This window comes from Myotis yumanensis, unplaced genomic scaffold, assembly GCF_028538775.1.
Source record: "Myotis yumanensis isolate MYYU_CA2020_CCGP unplaced genomic scaffold, mMyoYum1.0.hap1 SCAF_9, whole genome shotgun sequence".
NCBI classification, from domain to species: Eukaryota; Metazoa; Chordata; class Mammalia; order Chiroptera; family Vespertilionidae; genus Myotis; species Myotis yumanensis.
In genome coordinates, this window is record NW_027223760.1 from 16,194,692 (window position 1) to 16,213,343 (window position 18,652).

The following is an 18,652-nucleotide window of genomic DNA, read 5'->3' on the forward strand; positions in this document are numbered from 1 at the left end:
AAGACTCTGTCTAAAATGTGTCTTAATTTACTCCCCTTTCCAATTTTATTCCCACTGGGTATTGCTGAGCCAATTTCTTGATCAAAGATGCTGGGGAAGCTCACATGACTATGTGACTGCTTCATGTGCAGCTCAAACCTTTCGACAGAGAACTGTGTTACACCAGGTTCTGAGGGGCTTGGTCAAGTGCTCCGAGTCGCCAGAGTCAGTGGTCTTTATCACACGAGATAAAGCATTAAGACTGAGGGAATAAAGTAGCTGGACACATTAGACAGGTCACTGCATAATCTCTGTTGCTTTGTAAGCTAGGCCTGCATGCTTAGCCCCAACTCAAAAGATTTACAAGCTGCTACCAGTCTCTGAAGAGGCTGTCTCTACCTATTATTGGGCCATTCCTCAGAATGCAAGACAGGGATCTTCATCACCAGAACCTGGGCAGGAAAGTGCCAAGAGGAAGGAACCTTGGAAATATCCTAGAAACACTGCCAGAGTAACACCAGACTTAATTCTGATCCAGATCACGTCTCTCACTCAGACCCGGACAAATATGGCCAGATCCCTTCCAAACATAAGAGGCCAGGAGTTTATGGCAGGCACTGTTATGACACCTTTTACAAGACAAAAATGTTAGGAAATTGACAATTTTAAAAGATGATGTTTTGGGGTTTTTTTTAAAATATATTTTTATTGATTTCAGAGAGGAAAGGAGAGGGAGAGGGAGTCAGAAACATCATTGATGGCTGCCTCCTGCATGCCCCTACTGGGGATCAAGCCCACAACCCAGGCATGTGCTCTTGACCGGAATCGAACCCAGAACCCTTTAGTCCGCAGGCCAACACTCTATCTACTGAGCCAAACCTGCTAGGGCTAAAAGATGTTTTATTAGTTAGAACAGGAACTCATTCTTTAATACTTGGCTCTGTGTCTCTAAAACTATCTTCTTCTAAATCATGTTCTTTTATTTTGCCTTTATTTTTCAGACAAGATATACATTTGAACTTATGTTTGCATATTCTCCAGAATAACCACACACCTGTTTGTTGACCAAATTAAAGGAAAAATATTTCCTTTAAATTTTAAAAATCCGTGCATACAAATATTTATTCTCTTTTTTTTTGTCATTTTGATAAATCGATTCAAACAGAAACACTTTCTCCCTGAACCAAAAAATGAATTTTCTTCGTAAGAGAAGTATAAGAACACAACCTGATTCACAGTCAGGCTTAATGTTCAGGGAAAGAACAACTTGTGTGAATAATGATAAAAGCATTAAAATCTCACCTGATTCACCCAAACATCAGTAATTCAGGCTAATTGATAGAATAAACATTTTGAATTCAACAGAATAAATCACGGAATGATTTTAAAGAAATGCACTTTTGCTACAACAAATATCTGAGTTATAACGATGTTGAGAAGTAGAGGCCCTTGAAGACCTGCTTTTGTAAACGGGTCAATGATGTCTTGAAGGCACCACATCCACTATCAGTTTGTTCTCAATCAAGTTAAGCAGTTCCATAATGATCCTCTGACACTAATGAATTGTTTATGGCACTCCTCCCCCCCCGCCCCCCCCCCCGCCCCCGAGACACACACACACACACACACACACACACACACACACACACACACACACACGGAGTCTGGAAATTGCTGTAGCGTCCCAAAGAACTGCTCCTGTCCTCACCCTTCCGCAAGAGTCTGACGCTGGCTTGTTTCCCTAAGGGCATCTTAGCCCAGCAGCCAGTCTCCCATGACTACTTTAGCTTGATAATTATATTTTTGCTATGAAACCTGAACTAAACACACCCAAATCAACAGAATTGCGTTTATAATGTACATTTGGAAAACATTCTAAAACATTAGACTTCCCCACCTGAGTACCTTTATTCCTTCATCAGAAAAGACACATTGTTAGAGAATAAAAGTATGTCTTCAATTCTCTCTTCTATTATTATTGAAATAAAATAAAAAAAGGTTCTCCGCACTAGCCAGTTTGGCTCATTGGATAGAGAGTTAGCCTGTGGACTGAAGGGTCCCAGGTTCAATTCCTGGTCAGAGCACATGCCCGGGTTGCGGGCTTGATCCCCAGTGTGGGGAGTGCAAGAGGGAGCTGATCAATTATTCTCTCTTATCATTAATGTTTCTACCTTTCTCTCTCCTTCTCCCTTCCTTTCTGAGATCAATAAAAATATATTTTCAAAAAACGGTCTCCAAATGGGAAGGCACCTTAGCCCAGAGTGACAAGACCAGGTAGCTATTTTCTCCCAGATAAATAAGCAAAAGGCCCAGGAGCAAGCAAGGAACAGACACAGCTACTAGGGCCGTGGTTCTCAACCTGTGGGTCGCGACCCCTTTGGCGGCCGAACGACCCTTTCACAGGGGTCGCCTAAGACCACCCTGCATATCAGATATTTACATTACGAGTCATAACAGTAGCAACATTACAGTTATGAAGTAGCAACGAAAATAATTTTATGGTTGGGTCACAACATGAGGAACTGTATTTAAAGGGCCAGAAGGTTGAGAACCACTGTACTAGGGATACATAGCAAAAGAAGATCACTTCACATCACTCTTAAGCTCATAAAACTTCAAACTGCAGAGTACATATGCACAATACTAAGACTCTCCCTATCTGGCCCTCGGTCACAGAGCCAACTCTCAGCCATGCTCACTTGGCACACACCTACCTTTGACCTACACATGCCCTTCTCCAAACACACCCTGAGCTTCCGAGTATTATCACTAATTTTCCTCCACTAGCCTTTCAATTCCTCAAAAGCACCTTGCTCCCCTAGCAAGGCCTCTTCTGTAAGCCACGCCCTACTCCCGACCACAAGGCACCAACCTTCTGCACTCTGCCCTCCCCCATCACATCTCAGCTCAAACACGTCTCCTGTCCCTTCATTAAAGGTTCTCTCTGGAGCAAGGCTATTGTTCCTTAGAGTTCATTTAAAGTAACTTCAATAACACTGAGAAGACTTTTAAAATTAAAATATTTTCATTATAAAAGGCAAACCTCTCATGGTCTCAGTTAAAAGTTACTCGTCCATATCTTCGGCTAGCTGTGCAAACCCTGCACGGAACTTGGGATTTTAAAACATTTAAATTCTTGTTTCATATAATAAACACCAAAAAATCATAATTGTACTTAATTAAAAATAATAATTTCATTGGCAAGTATCACCTAATAAAATTCCTATATTTGTAAAGGCAATGTTTCTAAAATGTCTTGCTAGTTGTAATCATTTTAAGGAAATTTTCAGTTTTCACATTTTAAAGTTTTGAAACTAAAATAATGGTAACCTAAAGAAAATTCAGAAATAAACACTTATTTTAGAATAATTCAAATGCATTGCTTAACAAGAATACTAAGTGATGCAACTACAGTGTTTATACATTTTAAATAAAATTTAAATTAGTGTTTCTGTCATCTGAGCTATATATATATATATACATCTTAATCTGAATACATAACCAGGTCCTGTTATTGTTTATCTTAAAAAGGTAAAAGCTATATGGATGACAATTTTGAAAATGTAAGGTTATTAAATTTGTAAAATTTCATGCAAATAAAGCTCAACTTTAACTCATGAGCTACTGTTTAGTCATCAACTTCATTAGACACTGAATATAAATATTAAACATCATTTTTCTAAAATATATCTCTGAAAGTTACTTTCCGCATGGGCCTAAATGACTTAATTCTCTCTTCTTTTACATGTGTTATCTGTCCTCTTATTTTAACTCTGTTCAGTTAGGGACACTGGATCCTGAGTCATCTAGACAACTCTATGATTTTAAATGAATGTCTATGTTCTGTGTTTGACCAAGGGAGTCAATAGACTGACAATGTGGAAGCAGATGAGAATACAAAAACACTGCCCAATGCTAGATTTGCCTCCAGGTAGCATTCGAACTGGTGAGCAGCATTCACGGCTGGACAAGCCTTTCAATAGCACGTGCTGATAGAGAACTACCTGGCTTTGAACTCTGCATTGTCTCAGGACCGTCACCCAGTCAATGGATACAGATTAACATGGCTTACATGTAACCAAAGTTATCGCAAATGAGTACATGAAGAAACAGTATGTAATAAAGCTTAAAATTCTTCCTATGACAGAGTACACCACATTATGCAAATGACAGAAATACAAATACTTGACCCATTCATACTTAAAATTCTGAAGTAGGCAAAAAGTCTCATGAGCACTCAAATCCTGTCACAAAGACCCAACACTAAGGCCACAAATTTCACACGGTTGTTCTGGGTCCAGGTTACTGGCACGATATTTACTGTTAAAGACCTCAGCGCACATGCTTTTCAAGGGCTTAATTAGAAGCATTCGAACAAACACCACTGAAGCAGCAGGTGTGGTCCGGGAGCTCGGTTGAGGCTCTAGTGCCTACATAAATGAAATGTACAAACAGCTTCTTTATCCAGGAATGCCGAAACCATCTTCAGACTCCTCTGCTTGAGGTTTTTGTGAGTTTGACAACTATAGTTAACAACTGTGGTTTTTAGAAAATTCTAGTCAACATTGAAAGGATACATTTCTGTTATATTAAAAAATGCATAAATATTGAATACTTTATTTCCAGATGTCAAGTAATATAAACATTACCATGGTAGGCAGTTAGACAGGTATGTGCAGAGAAAGGATGTTGGGTCAGGTATAGAAGATCACCATGGCAGAAAGCCCAGGGTGCCTAGCAACAGGCAAAACTGGGAAAACATGAATTCACCCCCAGGGTAACCTTTCCTCCACTAGCATATCCCTGGTCATGCAGTTTGGACCTTGACCTTTCATATCGCTGGTCATGCAGTTCAGACCCTCCCCTGACCTTTCCTCCCAGGGCATGTTGCTAGTCATTTGGTAAATTCCTTGGGAAGAGAAACAAGGGACTGAAGAGTGGCCTCATGGGACTCCCATGCAGGCCCTTGCACCACCACTCCCTTAAGCATTTACCCCTAGAGATAACATCTACACCTCAGTTGTGTTTCAGATCCGGATTCAGAAAAGCAGCAAAACCAGACAAGTGATGCCTTGGCTGACATCAGGACCAGCTTCATCAACTAATGACCTGGTGTGACCATCAGTGCAGACAAGGACCCTGAAAGGACACATCTGGAAAGCTGATGAATATTCTACTGAGACCCTCCCCTGAGACCTCCAGGTAAAGAGCCTCAAGACCCACTGCGGTTCCCTCTGGAGCACACCCACACCTTCCTCTCAGGCACATTTCCCTGGCCTCTCTATTTCTCCTCCGCTCCAAGGGCCCTTCTTTTGCCTTTGTAACTTGTTTCCTGAGTTCATTTCTTCTACAGCTCACTTCTACCTCTTTGACTTTCTAAATAAACTTTCTCTTATAGTTTGAGTCTCGACTTTGACGTCTTTCTTAGCCAGAACCCAAGTACTGAGATTGCTGAACCAAGATCCAGTCTGACAGCTGGTGCCTTTTTCACTGTCACCAACATTACTATCATATGCAATTCTTTTTCCATAATTCTATTCCAGCAAGGTCTGCCGAATTCAGCTGCCCTCCTCAGTTCCCCCAAATCTTAGTTCCATCCATGGCTTCTGAAAACTATGGTGTGACCTCTAACAGGGCTTCGCACTGCCTCCTGCCCTAAACGTTATCATCTCATCCCGTGCTGGGAACACCCACGCATAGCATCACACTCTCCCAGAAAAACCTTCACCATTGGACTATCTCACTGTGTACCGACACCACAGCTACACTGAATTCCTAAGTCTGGCCTAAACTTGCCAAGTTCCTTTATTCCTCCACGTTTTTATGTCTTTGCACATAATCATGTTGCTCTAAAGCCCCTTTCCTTCTCTACCAGGAAGCTCTTACACATTTTCAGTCTCCGGCTCAAGTAACTGTCCTATAAAACCTGCCAGAAGCTTCCAATTGCTTCTGATTCTGTGTTCCCACAGCAACCTATTTATTACTTTAATATTGTATTTTCCTTTGTTATTTTCTTTGCATTCTCCCCTTTCATCTTTGCCCCTCCAGTGTCTAACACAGACTGGGTACTCGATAAATGTTTAAGGGGGCGGGGGGAGGGAAAAAGGGGGAATGGGAGGGAAGACTGTAGACAGGAAAGGAAAAACCATTTATTCCTTGACAGGATGAGAGAGAACCAGGGCAGAACTTTTAGAGTTCCTCTTATAATAAGGACATTAAAAGATTATATTTTAAAAGTTAAATGACTACTGACTGCCTTGGAATTATAAACAAAGTCTAAGTCGTACAGAAATAATTAATCATAGCAGTGTGGTGGGTGAAACATGCATGGGCTTTGAGCATAAGACAGTGTTTGCACATTACTGATAGTAACTATAGCAACTAGCAGCTATGTGTCCTTGGGCATCCTCCTTCCCCTCATCTGTGAAATGCGTCCTCTAAGTATTTCCTCAGAAAACAAGGGTAAAACACTGGGCACATGCTGAACAAGCAGTCAATGCTACGATGGACCTTGATTTAGAAATAAAGTTGCTAAGCATGGCTAGCATGGCTCAGTGGTTGAGCATCATCCTATGAACCAGGAAGTAATAGTTTGATTCCCAGTCAAGGCACATGCCCGGGTTGCAGGCTCTATTCCCAGTGTGGGGTGTCCAGGAGGCAGCTGATCAATGATTCTCTCTCATCATTGATGTTTCTACATCTTTTTCCTTCTCCCTTCCTCTCTGAAATCAATAAAAATATATTGAAAAAATAAGTAAAGAAGGTTGCTAACCATCAACCAATATTAAAAATAGAAGATAATAAAGATATTAAATGTAATAGTTTAATTTTAACTTAATGACTATATATACAAAATGTATAACTACTTATGAAAAGACCTTAAACAGAGCCTGTAGAAAAATTACTATTTAGAAAGATTATCCGGTTTTATATTATGACTAGAGGCCCATGCACAAAATTCATGCAAGAGGCTCGGCCCTTGCAGCCCCCACCTCCCCCCCTTCATCCGGAAGGTGGTCTCCAGGCGGTCATTCTGCTGTTTGGTCTAATTAGCATATTAGCTCTTTATTATATAGGATTTTAAACAACAAAAATATTGAGGATGGCAATTTCTCCATGATCATTAAAAATTAATTTGATTTTGCCCTAGCCAGTTTTGCTCAGTGGATAGAGCCCTGGCCCTCGAATGAAGGGTCCTGGCTTGGACTCCAGTCAAGGGCATGTACCTCAGTTGCAGGCTTGATCCCTGGCCCTGGTCAGGGTGGGCGTGTGGGAGGCAACCAATCGATGTCTCTCTCTCACATCAATGTTTCTCTCTCTTTGTCTCTCCCCCTCCTCCCACTCTCTCTAGAAATCAATGGAAAAAATATCCTGGGGTGAGGATTAACAACAACAAAAATTGATTTGATTTCCTTTAAGAGAAATCATTTCAAATCTGGTTCAATCACCGTATATTACTAGTACAAGAAAGCTTTAGAAAAGCTTCCATACAATCAATGGCCATATGAAAATTCTCCTGAAAATAAAATTGGGGAAAAAAAAGAGGAAACATGTACCTTTAAACTACAAAGTATTGCTCTGAAACACGTGACATGCATCCAACTTCATGTTTGACCAGTGCTTGGCTAGTTGTGGTTTGCTGGCAGCTGAGCATACATTAGCATCTCTGACAAAGGACATCTCCTGACAGCGGCATTCAGCTGTTGTCAATATTGTAACCATGTCTGTTCAATCTGTTTACAATCCCCCTGAGCTGGCCCAGCTCCCCGACTGCCTATGTGAACAGCAAGGTAGAACTGCAATAATAAATGAATTTCATTTGGTCTACAGCTAAAAGCCTTGAGAAGTTCCCATATAGGCTTAAAACCAATTCCCATTTAGCTTCGATTTCTCTTTTAAAGAGAAGGAATTTCTGCTACTGAAATTACTTTGAAAGTCACGGTATAATCAAGTTTGTTTTCCTAGTCATTTTTGGATTGCTTTCCCAATATAATTAGAATTTAATTATTCCCAATCTCCTCATATAAGTATAAAAACGTTTCTCTCCTATGACAGTTTCACATTTATTAAGAACAAATGTAGTCAGAGTAGGGTTGCCAAATTCAGCAAATAAAAATACAGGATGCTCATTTAAATTTGAGTTGCAGATTAACAATGAAGAATGTTTTAGTACATTACAGCTTAATATTGCATGGGATATACTTACACTAAAATATTATTCTTTCTTTATCTGGGATTCAAGTTTAAATGGATGTCCTAAACATTATTTGGGAACCTTAAGTTAGGTTATTTTTAAATTGTATCTATAATTCAACAGATGGTCAAATTCATGACCAAGGTTCACCGGAAGTATTTTCCTATGGGTGTCCCCTCTGAGCCTGAAGAGTTGTTTTTTGGGGGGTGAAGGTGGGGTGGACAGGCAGGCTGGTTATAAAGCTCTGTTTTGAGGTTTTCTCACTTTTTCTTGATCACTCTGGTGAATAATGGCATTTTGATTTCTGCTGGAACACCACCATAGCCCAGTTGCCAGCTCCTTTTTTAGGGATCATCTAATACAGTGGTTCTCAACCTTCTTAATGCCGTGACCCTTTAATACAGTTCCTCATGTTGTGGTGACCCCCAACCATAAAATTATTTTCGTTGCTACTTCATAACTGTAATTTTGCTACTGTTATGAATTGTAATATAAATATCTGATATGCAGGATGTATTTTCATTGTTACAAATTGAACATAATGAAAGCATAGTGATTAATCACAAAAACAATATGTAATTATATATGTGTTTTCCGATGGTCTTAGGCGACCCCTTGAAAGGGTCATTCGACCCCCAAAGGGGTCGTGACCCACAGGTTGAGAACCACTGCTCTATGGAATAAACCCAGGCCTTTCCCCACTCCCTTCCCCTCAAGTCCATCTTCCTTGCCTTTCTCCTAAGCTCCAAGACCCCTTCTTTTTCCTCTGTAACTTGTTCCCTGAGCCCATGCAGCTCAGCTGGCTCACTTCTTCCACAGCTCACTTCTTCTACCTCTATGGCTTTCTAAAGAAACTTTTTCTTAAATTTGAAAATAAATTAAAATAAAAATCTTACTTAATTTTTTCTAACTTAGGATGAAAAGCTAAAGGGCACAAAGGAAGAAACCATGAGAGCTGCCTTGCAAATATTTGCTAAAGAGCAACAACATCATGTCATATTTTTGTTGCGCTCCCTTAACAAGCCATTCCCTTCGTGGTCTAACCCTACCTAGCCGCCAGGCTCCTCCTTTAAAATCTCACTCTCCTCACTGCCTTCCAGGCACCATCCCCCACCTGATGTGTAGTCACTCCTACTCCCACTGTTCTAATTTTGTCCATTATTCAATTTAGTGAACACTTATTAAAGCAATAGGCAAGCCCTAGCTGGTTTGGCTCACTGGGTGTCAGCACTCGGACTAAAGGATCCCAGGTTGGATTCCGGTCAAGGGCACATGCCCAGGTTGTGAGCTCGATCCCCAGTAGGGGGCATGCAGGAGGCAGCTGATCAATGTTTCTCATCACTGATGTTTCTATCTCTCTCTCCCTCTCCCTTCCTCTCTGAAATCAATAAAAATACATATTTTTAAAAAGCAATAGGCAAGGTGAATGGTTTGTATTATCAAGTTGTTTGTAGTCTGGGAGTTTGATCTGGTTATAAAAAAATGAAATTTATAAAAAGGGAAATGCACTGGACCACAAAGGTTGAGGAGCATCTATTAGAGACATCAGTAAAGGCCCAATGAGAATGGGCTTGGGAGTCAGAAACATTAACACCTGAATCAAAACTCTACCATTATTGCGAGTGACCTTGGAACTTCTCTGAATTTCATTTATAATTATCTTTATTAGATTATTATTGTCAGGTTTAAAATGAAGGATCATCGGGAAAATGTTTTATACACTGTCAGATATGTTTATAAGCATGTAGGAAAAGGGAGCAATTATAGAATAAAAGAGTGATATTGTTACAAATATGTTGTTGGAACTGGATTGCCATGTCTGCATACCAGGTTCTCCATTTCCTAGCTATGCAAACTTAGGCAAATCACTTTACCAATCTGTGCCTCATTTCCTTATCTATAGTATGGTAATAAAAATAGTGTCTATCTCATTAGAATTTTGGAGAGGACAACACTGATTAATTCATGTAAAATTCTTCATATACAACATTCAGGTAAACCTCTGCAGCATCTGTAAGCACCTGAGAAATGTTCACTACTTTAATTATCACCATCATCTTTGTCATTATTATGATTGCTGGAGATAGTATGTTAGACAAGTCTTAATGGACTGGAAGTATTAAAACAAAAGTATCAAGAAGAAATTCCCAGCTAAGGGGACAGCAAGAATAACAGCAGGGAAGAATGGAGCAAAAAGTTTGTTCAAAGCTCAAAAGATACAGTTTGACCAGAGAATAATAAAGTAGGTAAGCAAGCTAAAAATGGAGGACAAAGACTGGATTACAGAAGAAACTGAGGCAAGACTGAGGCATCACTAAATACTTCATTACCCAACCGGGACTCCCTCAAGGTTTCAGAACAGAGGGGTAACATGACTACTGTTGCATTATATTAACCTGGTGGCATTAGTCTGGGGTAAGTTAGAAGGAAACAGAGGCAGGAGTTCCGTTAGGGGCTCTGCACTGTGTCAGTAGAAGTCAGGAGAGCCTGAATCTGGGCATTACGAGTAAGAGTAGAGAAGAGGAGACAGGTTCCTGAGTGGTAGATCCAGAACTTACAGGACTTGGCAAGTGCTCAGTGGAGGAGGCTCTGGAGAGGAAACCAGGGAAGAATACCTGAGCAGCAGATCAGAGGCAGATTGGTTTTGGGTGGCAGGTAACTGAGAATTGAGATCACCGATCATTCCTTAGCAAGGGAAAAGCTGTGTTGGGTCTAGACAAACTAAGGCCTGGAAACCAGCTTTGACAAGAGAAGCAGCCCAATGGGAATGAAATGTCCCCAGGCAGTCCACGGGAAGGCGCATCCAACTTGCACACACTGAACAGCAATGCACCCAAAGCTACACTGAAAAGGAGTGAGCCAAGTAAAGAGAGTGGGATAGAGCATATCAATTTAGGCCGATCAACCTCCTGGAGCAGGTGCTGAGCCCTTGAGGCTGAGCTTGGAGGTCCTCTGCTCCACCTCAGAGCACCTGGTGAAAACCCTATTCAAGATCTTACCATTGAATAGTGGGACTGTTTGTCCATCATATGCGCTGGCAGAGATTAGTAGTGCCTATATTCTCAATAAATATTTGAAGAATGAATAAATGAACAAGTTAATGGCCCTTAGAACCTCAGTCAACACGTCACCTTTGCATCGTAAGGCTCTTTCCAGCCTCACACACTAGCCTCTCGGGCACGAGTCTTTATGACTCATCCTGCCTCAAGTAGAGACCAAATTACACTCTCCTTGTCCACTTGACTTACCAGCATTTGAGTAGACTAATGTGATGCGTAAGTGGTTTTGAAATGTGTTCCTAAAGCCTTTAGGTTCATGAAATATGCTATGCCACCCACCCCAGCCCACTGTCCAGGGACCATCCAGTCATATGAGCTGGGGGGAGGGGAGAATAGCGGTCACACTTAAATTGGTATAAATAAATTATCATTGTGAGAGTATGGGTTTAAAAAGGATTCGGAGCCCTGGCCAGTGTTGTTCAGTGGTTAGAGTGTCAGGCCACACACTGAAGGGTTGTAGGTTCAGATCCCTGGGCTGCGTTGGGAGGCAACCAATTAATGTGTCTCTCACATTGATGTTTACATCTCTCTCCCCCGCCTCTCTCTCCCTCTTTCACTCCCTCACTCCCTCCTCCCTCAGTAAAAAAAAAAAAAAAAAGGAAAAATATCTTCAGGTGAAGATTAACAAACAAACAAACAAATAAGGATTCTGAGTATTTTCAGTTTAAAATACTTCACCCATGCTTTAAACTATCAGTTTCATTTAAAGTAAGTCCTTTCGTTTATGTTTAAATTACTGTCCAAATATCTTAAATGGCAAAATAAGGTTCCAAAGCCTTCCCCATGCTTTGCAGCACTGTGGAGAGAAGTGAGGCCCCGGGCACCTTCCCCTTCTCTGGGTGTGCTGTACTGTCTGCGGCATATTCTGTCTTCTAACCATGGGCCTGAGAGGTATCCTCCGAGAAGCCAAGGAATATGTTAGCACAGGTTGTCCCTGGGAAACTCAAAGGCTCCGTGCAGCTTCTCACTAAGGTTCTGCTTAATGGGCTTGGGAGGGAGCCAATCAAGCACTGGTGTGCCAAGCTGACTCCTCAGAGCCAATTTGCACTCATCTCTCCCCAGTTCTGCGTTCAGTGATACCACGTTGGTAACCTAAAATCCACCATGCTGGGAGTATTTACCTCACAGAAACCCGCAAACGCTACAAATCAGGGCCTTTTTTTCTGCCGACATCCAGCATATCAGCACACAGGAATTTATTATGTTCCCTACAAGGAATTAATGCATAACTAGCTTTGAAAACTACTGCACAGAAATGAATATACTCAATGAATTAATTCTGAGGGGCATCTGATATGTCTGCAATTATATTAGCAGCCGCAATACCTGTGCCACTAACATGTAATATTTTATATACTCAATGCACTTCAAAAAATCTTTACAGCCCTGGCCGGTGTGTTCAGTGGTTAGAGTGTTGGCCCATGCACCCAAGAATCTTGGGTTCGATTTCCAGTCAAGGGCACATGTGGGAGGCAACCTGTCGATGTGTCTCTCTCACATCAATGTGTCTCTCTCTCTCTCTCCCTCTTCCTCTCCCTATCCCCATCCCTCCCTCCCTTCCACTCTGTCTCAAAAGCAAAGGGGAAAAGTATCTTCGAGTGAGGATTAGCAAAAAAGATTTATTTAATCTTTATACAAGCTGTACTTTTAATTGACTCAGATTTTTAATGTTAAAAGAGAGTTTGCTAATTTTTTCATTAAAAGTTTAAGCACAAATTTTGGGATCACAGAATTTGAGTGCTGAAGGGACTTAAAGAAATAATCTAGAAAAGACTTTCAGATTTAAAAATAAAAAACCACTAAGATCATAGACACTGAGACTCACTTACATGTGCTAACTCATGTAAAGGCAGGGCCAGGACGGTAATGTCCGTCCGCTACCTGACCACCTGAACTTCCACACGAGCTTATATGGCAGATCGGTTTTAAAAAGAAGAGAGAAAGAAAGCGCGTTCTATTATGACGTCTCAGGGACCTGTCGGAGTGGTCATAAGGTCCAGGACTCTAGAGAAAACTCATACTTTTGAATGAAAAGGTCGGCACATAGCCTGAGTGAAACAATTAAGTAGAGCACATATTTCCATTCCGCAGCGTTTGAGTAAAGCAAAGACTTGGGTTCAAGTCATCTCTCCTGGAAAAAGCTTCCCTCTGCACAGGCTGTTGAACAATTACCCCGGGAAAGAGCACTGCTGTCACAGTTCCCTAAGCACAGAGTCTTGGGCACTGATGAAAAAATAGTCCGCTACTGGTTGGTCTTTTTAACCACAATAAAGAGAAGATAGAAACACCATACCCAGGCAAGAAGCAACAGATTTCTCTTCACTGTTCCGCAGTATCCTAGCATCCCCACAATGATAAGGAAACAGCAAACGGCAATCATGACCGGATGAACCACGGGAAAGTAAGTCAAGATGACGGCCTCCTCTACCCTGAAAAAGAACAATCATGTGTCACATTACAAAGAAAATGTGATCAAAAGGCACCCAAGACATGGTACAAGACCCAACTGTGATTTGCCTTAACAACCTTTAAATCATCATGCGCAGAGACAACAGCTGCATTGCTATTTTCAAAATCACTGTGCTATCTCAGCAATGTGCTTGCTTGTTTTATTTTTGCTTTGTTTTGTTTTAGTTTTTTTTATACAAGTGGTACATTCCAACTTCAACTCATTTAAAACATATGATGAGCTAGAGATCCTTTTTTTTTTTAATATATATTTTATTGATTTTTTACAGAGAGGAAGGGAGAGAGATAGAGTTAGAAACATCGATGTGAGAGAAACATCGATCAGCCGCCTCCTGCACATCTCCTACTGGGGATGTGCCCGCAACCCAGGTACATGCCCTTGACCGGAATCGAACCTGGGACCTTTCAGTCTGCAGGCCGACGCTCTATCCACTGAGCCAAACCGGTTTTGGCGAGCTAGAGATCCTTAACAAGAAGTCCATCCACTGTTAGCTCTGAAGCCTCAGCCTGGGGGACCACACTGTACCCTTCGCTCTTTCCCAGCTGAGGAGTCTCCTCCCTCCTCCTCGAGGATCTGGGGCTCCATTTAAAAGAAAAAGGAAGGGGGAGAGATGATTTTTGCTAGAAAATTATGAAAAAAAATCATTGACTACAGCCATAATAGGAAGAATAATGAGAATAACAAAAATTACTCTAACAACACTCCATTGTGTTAAGGACTTTACAAAAATATATCTCAGTGAATCCTCAGGACATTTCAGAGTGGAATATATTACATTCCCCATTCAGAGATGAAAAATAAATTTTTGCGGCTAGGAGAAGTTGAGTAATTTGCTCCTAGTGAGGTTAGTGGACCAACCTTTGAAATTTGAGAAGAAATGGCATTGAGTGGGTTTGGTTTTCCTGAGCTCAGGAATACGAAGGCAACAAGTTTGGGGATGATTTTTGTAGAAAAAATGTAGCTCTGCTGTCCTTTATATGCAAATATGACAGAGCTGACACACTGTCAGGAAGACAGGAATGATCTCTTAGGACCTTAATGAGAATGCTAGAAAAAATGCAGACAGCAGTAACAACGGTTGCCACAGGCAGGGAAAACTTCCCAACTGAACTTAGGAGCAATACCCTCTAAACAGCTGAGGGCGAAGTTACCTAGAAACTAGCGCCTGGGGAAACCTTATCAAAGACATCAATCATTACTTGTAAAGCCTACCTTGTTTCTGCAGTTAAAGTCAGAACATTATTCAGGTAGTCCCTCATCCAAGCAGAAACTGCCAACACGCTGATGGACATTAACTGGAAAGAAAAAAATACAAAGGTTACGAAGGATTCATGCAACATTCTCTGCCAGATTAACAGTAAAAAAATAAAAATAAAAAAATAAGGATATTGCCTTACATAACCATTATGCTTTTTCCTAATTTCCTGTTGAGATTTACTTTTACTTTATATATCTGCCATTCCATTTTGTAATCACGACATAGCCACTAAATAGAAAGTCACCAAATAGGACACACATAGCTAAACTATTTAATGACCGATTCCAGGTCCAGAAGGGGAATTGCACAAGATGAAGAGGCCACAGGACAATTAAATTATGAAATGCACAAGATAAGCCTAAAATATGTCAAATGTAAAAGCAAGAAAGCAATAAAATACTATTGATGTTATCAAAAAATAAAAGTCCAAGGAGCTAACTTGGAAGAGCTTCCACTGGCTAAATTTCCAGTAATTTGAGCACCAAAATAATAGCAATAATAACAATAATCAACACAATAGTTTGAAACATCAAATATGCTAAAAATGTGTAAATTCATAATCACACTTAAACAAAACTCACTGGTCACCTTTGTAGAATGTTGGATAATACTCAAATCATTATTCAGAAAACTGTTAAGAATCCAGTATTTATCCAACATTTTCTATAAAAACTAAAGAACCAAAAACTTAATGAAAGCTTTCATAGATGAATTTCTGGTAATATGTGAAGAAAGCATGACAGAGTATCACTATTTATCAACTCCTTCTGAAGTAATGAATTTCTAGGCAAGGATCCTCAGTAGAGGCCAAAATGATCAGGATAGTAGTTCTGAATCCTGTCTGTACATCAAAATCACCTAGGACTCTAAAAAAATTACTGAGCCTGATCTACCCTGGACCAATTAATTGTTGAGAGTGGGGGCTGGGCACCAGAAATGTGTAAACACTCCACAGATGTTCTAACATGTAGTCAGGGCTAAGAACTACTGCATTACTTGAAAGTTTAGAATAGCAGGGGTCCTCAAACTACGGCCCGCGGGCGACATGCAAACACAAATATTGTATTTGTTCCTGTTTTGTTTTTTTACTTCAAAATAAGATATGTGCAGTGTGCATAGGAATTTGTTCATAGTTGTTTTTTTTTAAACTATAGTCCGGCCCTCCAGCGGTCTGAGGGACAGTGAACTGGCACCCTGTTTAAAAAGTTTGAGGACCCCTGGAATAGAGAGTGCAGGCAGACCCCACTGATCAATCTTAGTATCACAAAAAGAGACAACCAGATATAATGTTTCCCAACACAATGCAATGAGAAGTACACTGAGATACCTGTGAAGTATTTTTACGAAAAAGTCAAACCTGAATCTAATCAAGCCCCTAGCTGTATAAGTTTATAGGAAATACAGGGAATAGATTTAAATTCGTTAAATGCCACCATGGGGATGCAATCAGCAAAATCGAGGATATGAGAAATTTACAGGACAAATGATCTGATTTATTTAATTTTAAAAATTGGCCAAGGGGGGGGGGGAACCATTAAAAATTAAGAGATTTAAGAGGTTACTCAATGCAACATGTTGACCTGGTATGAATTCTTATTCAAACAAATCAATAACAAAGAGACATTTATGAGGGGATATTTTAACATGACTAGATATTTGAAAATATTAAGAAATTCTTGTTTTTTATTTTAGGTACAGTAATGGTATTGAGGTGTGTTTTTTTTTTTTAAAAAAATCCTTATCTTTTAGAGATATAGGCTGAATGGTTAAATAAACAATCCAAAAGCTGAAGTCAACCCCTCAGTTCTGAAGGTCTTTCCTATTTTGATGGAAATGTTTCTAAAATGTACCTTATATTTGGCTCTTAAGGCACAGTATAGTGAAATTCTACTTCATTTGATTTGTAATAATTTCTGGCACATTATAAATATATCAATTACCATTATGTGTTATAGATTTAGCCTTAAATGCTAAAAGAAATTATGAAAATACAAGATGGAATGTGTCTGTGCTGATTCAAGCCATGGCCATGAAACATGGTTTCTGGAAAAAGGCTCTAAGGTGAGTATCACATGTAGAGCCCTGTGCCTCTTGGACAGTGACGTACGGACACCTGCTTGGAAAATCCATTAGTGACTTCACTTGTCCTTCACTCAGCTGCAAATATTTACTCAACGCATACTGCCTGCTTTGTACTGTCTGTGCTAGATTCAGAGGCCCAACAATGAATAAGGCAAGCAAGACGCCAGACTTTAAGGAGCCTCTTGTGGGACACGAAAAATAAACATATAAATCAGGTGATTACAGACTATAAAAGTACCATGAGACACAGAAAAGTGAGGTAGCCTGTTCAAGGTCTTACAGACTAAGTAGCAGGGCTGGGATTCAAATCCAGGCCTTTGGGGCTTTACCCACAGTAATTACCTTCCCAATTAGAGACAAGCGTGAGAAATTCCACAGACAGTGAGGAGACCTGCCTGCAGAGCATGCGAGCTTCCTTTGCAAAAGGGACGAGGAGGAGGGAGAGGAGGGGGAGGCAGTGTACAATGGTCAGGCTCAGTCCAGATGTCTGAACTATATTCATTGGAGAATAGGAGCTCAGGGACCTATGGCCCAACACAGGTTGGGAGCCTTGAGACACCAGTTCCGAGGAGAATTCGGCCAGTTAGTGCTGTCCTCATTTCTGTTGGGAATGAAGAACAGATTGCAAACCTAATAAAGGCCACTCAGTGAATCAGCCACAGTGTATTAACCATGCTCCTAGCTTCTGTCAACTTGATGCTTTGACATCTGTTCTACATGCTTATGCTGGACATGCCTTAGTCTGAGAAACTGATAATATGCCTGAGTTAGCGTGTCTCGGCCACCTGCTGTCTACCGCCTCGGGGAGGAGTCCTCCTGGGACAAGCTTTTCATTTTGAAATACAAACTAACCAATCCAAAGCCCCTTCCCTTACAGAGCTCCCTCGGTCTGGGCTACTCTACACCTGCCCTAACCACTGCAAGATCCAGTGCCAGACGACTAGAGGCAGTCCCTTCTTCCGAAACGCTGAAATTATTCCAAGTGGCCAATCCAAAACCTGCTTACCCTGCCTTGCCTGGTCCTTCTCAAAGAAGCCACAATAGAAGCACTGGCCTGGTCCCGCCACCTCTCTGCCTTGTGGTGGATCCCCGTGCTTCCCCCTCTTAGCCCACTATGATGAAACATGTACTCTCTTGGGATCTGTGAGTATAATGAACTATCTTTTCAATGCCAGTCATCTCCTGATGTGTTGGCCTTACCATCGCTAAATAATAATACAACCTCTTGAAACACACAGGGCTAACAGAGGACTGTGGACTACCTAATTCCCTCTGAGGCTATGTGTTCTCTCTCCACTTGGCTATGTGTGGGCCTTTAAACACCTTGTAAGTTTCATGGCAACAAAAAATTCTATAATGTGCTATCTTATTTAATTTCCTCATATTCTCTTATAGTTATAAGTAATTCTCCTCTCTTTATTATTCTGGCCTTGGTTTCCCTACCCTCTAATTTTTTACAGGCTAGTTCAGGCCAAATTTTCAGTATTACAGCTCTAAGGTGTCAAAAAATTATCAGCGTCTTCATTTTGTACAATATATGATCAGTGGTTGTTATTATACAGTTCTTCTATTTATAATAAAAAAGTGTATTTATCATAAATGGAATATTC

At 40.7% G+C, this 18,652-nt stretch overlaps 1 protein-coding gene across 1 annotated transcript in view; it reads right to left on the bottom strand.

The window, feature by feature from the left end:
* TSPAN12 (tetraspanin 12) overlaps positions 1–18,652 on the bottom strand; it is a 68,673-nt gene that overhangs the window by 38,212 nt on the left and 11,809 nt on the right. Inside the window, exons 3-4 of the mRNA XM_070423787.1 lie at positions 14,915–14,997; positions 13,526–13,661 (exon numbers count right to left, since the gene is read on the bottom strand). Coding sequence (XP_070279888.1) covers positions 13,526–13,661; positions 14,915–14,997 — 219 coding nt within the window. The remainder of the gene's footprint in view (positions 1–13,525; positions 13,662–14,914; positions 14,998–18,652) is intronic.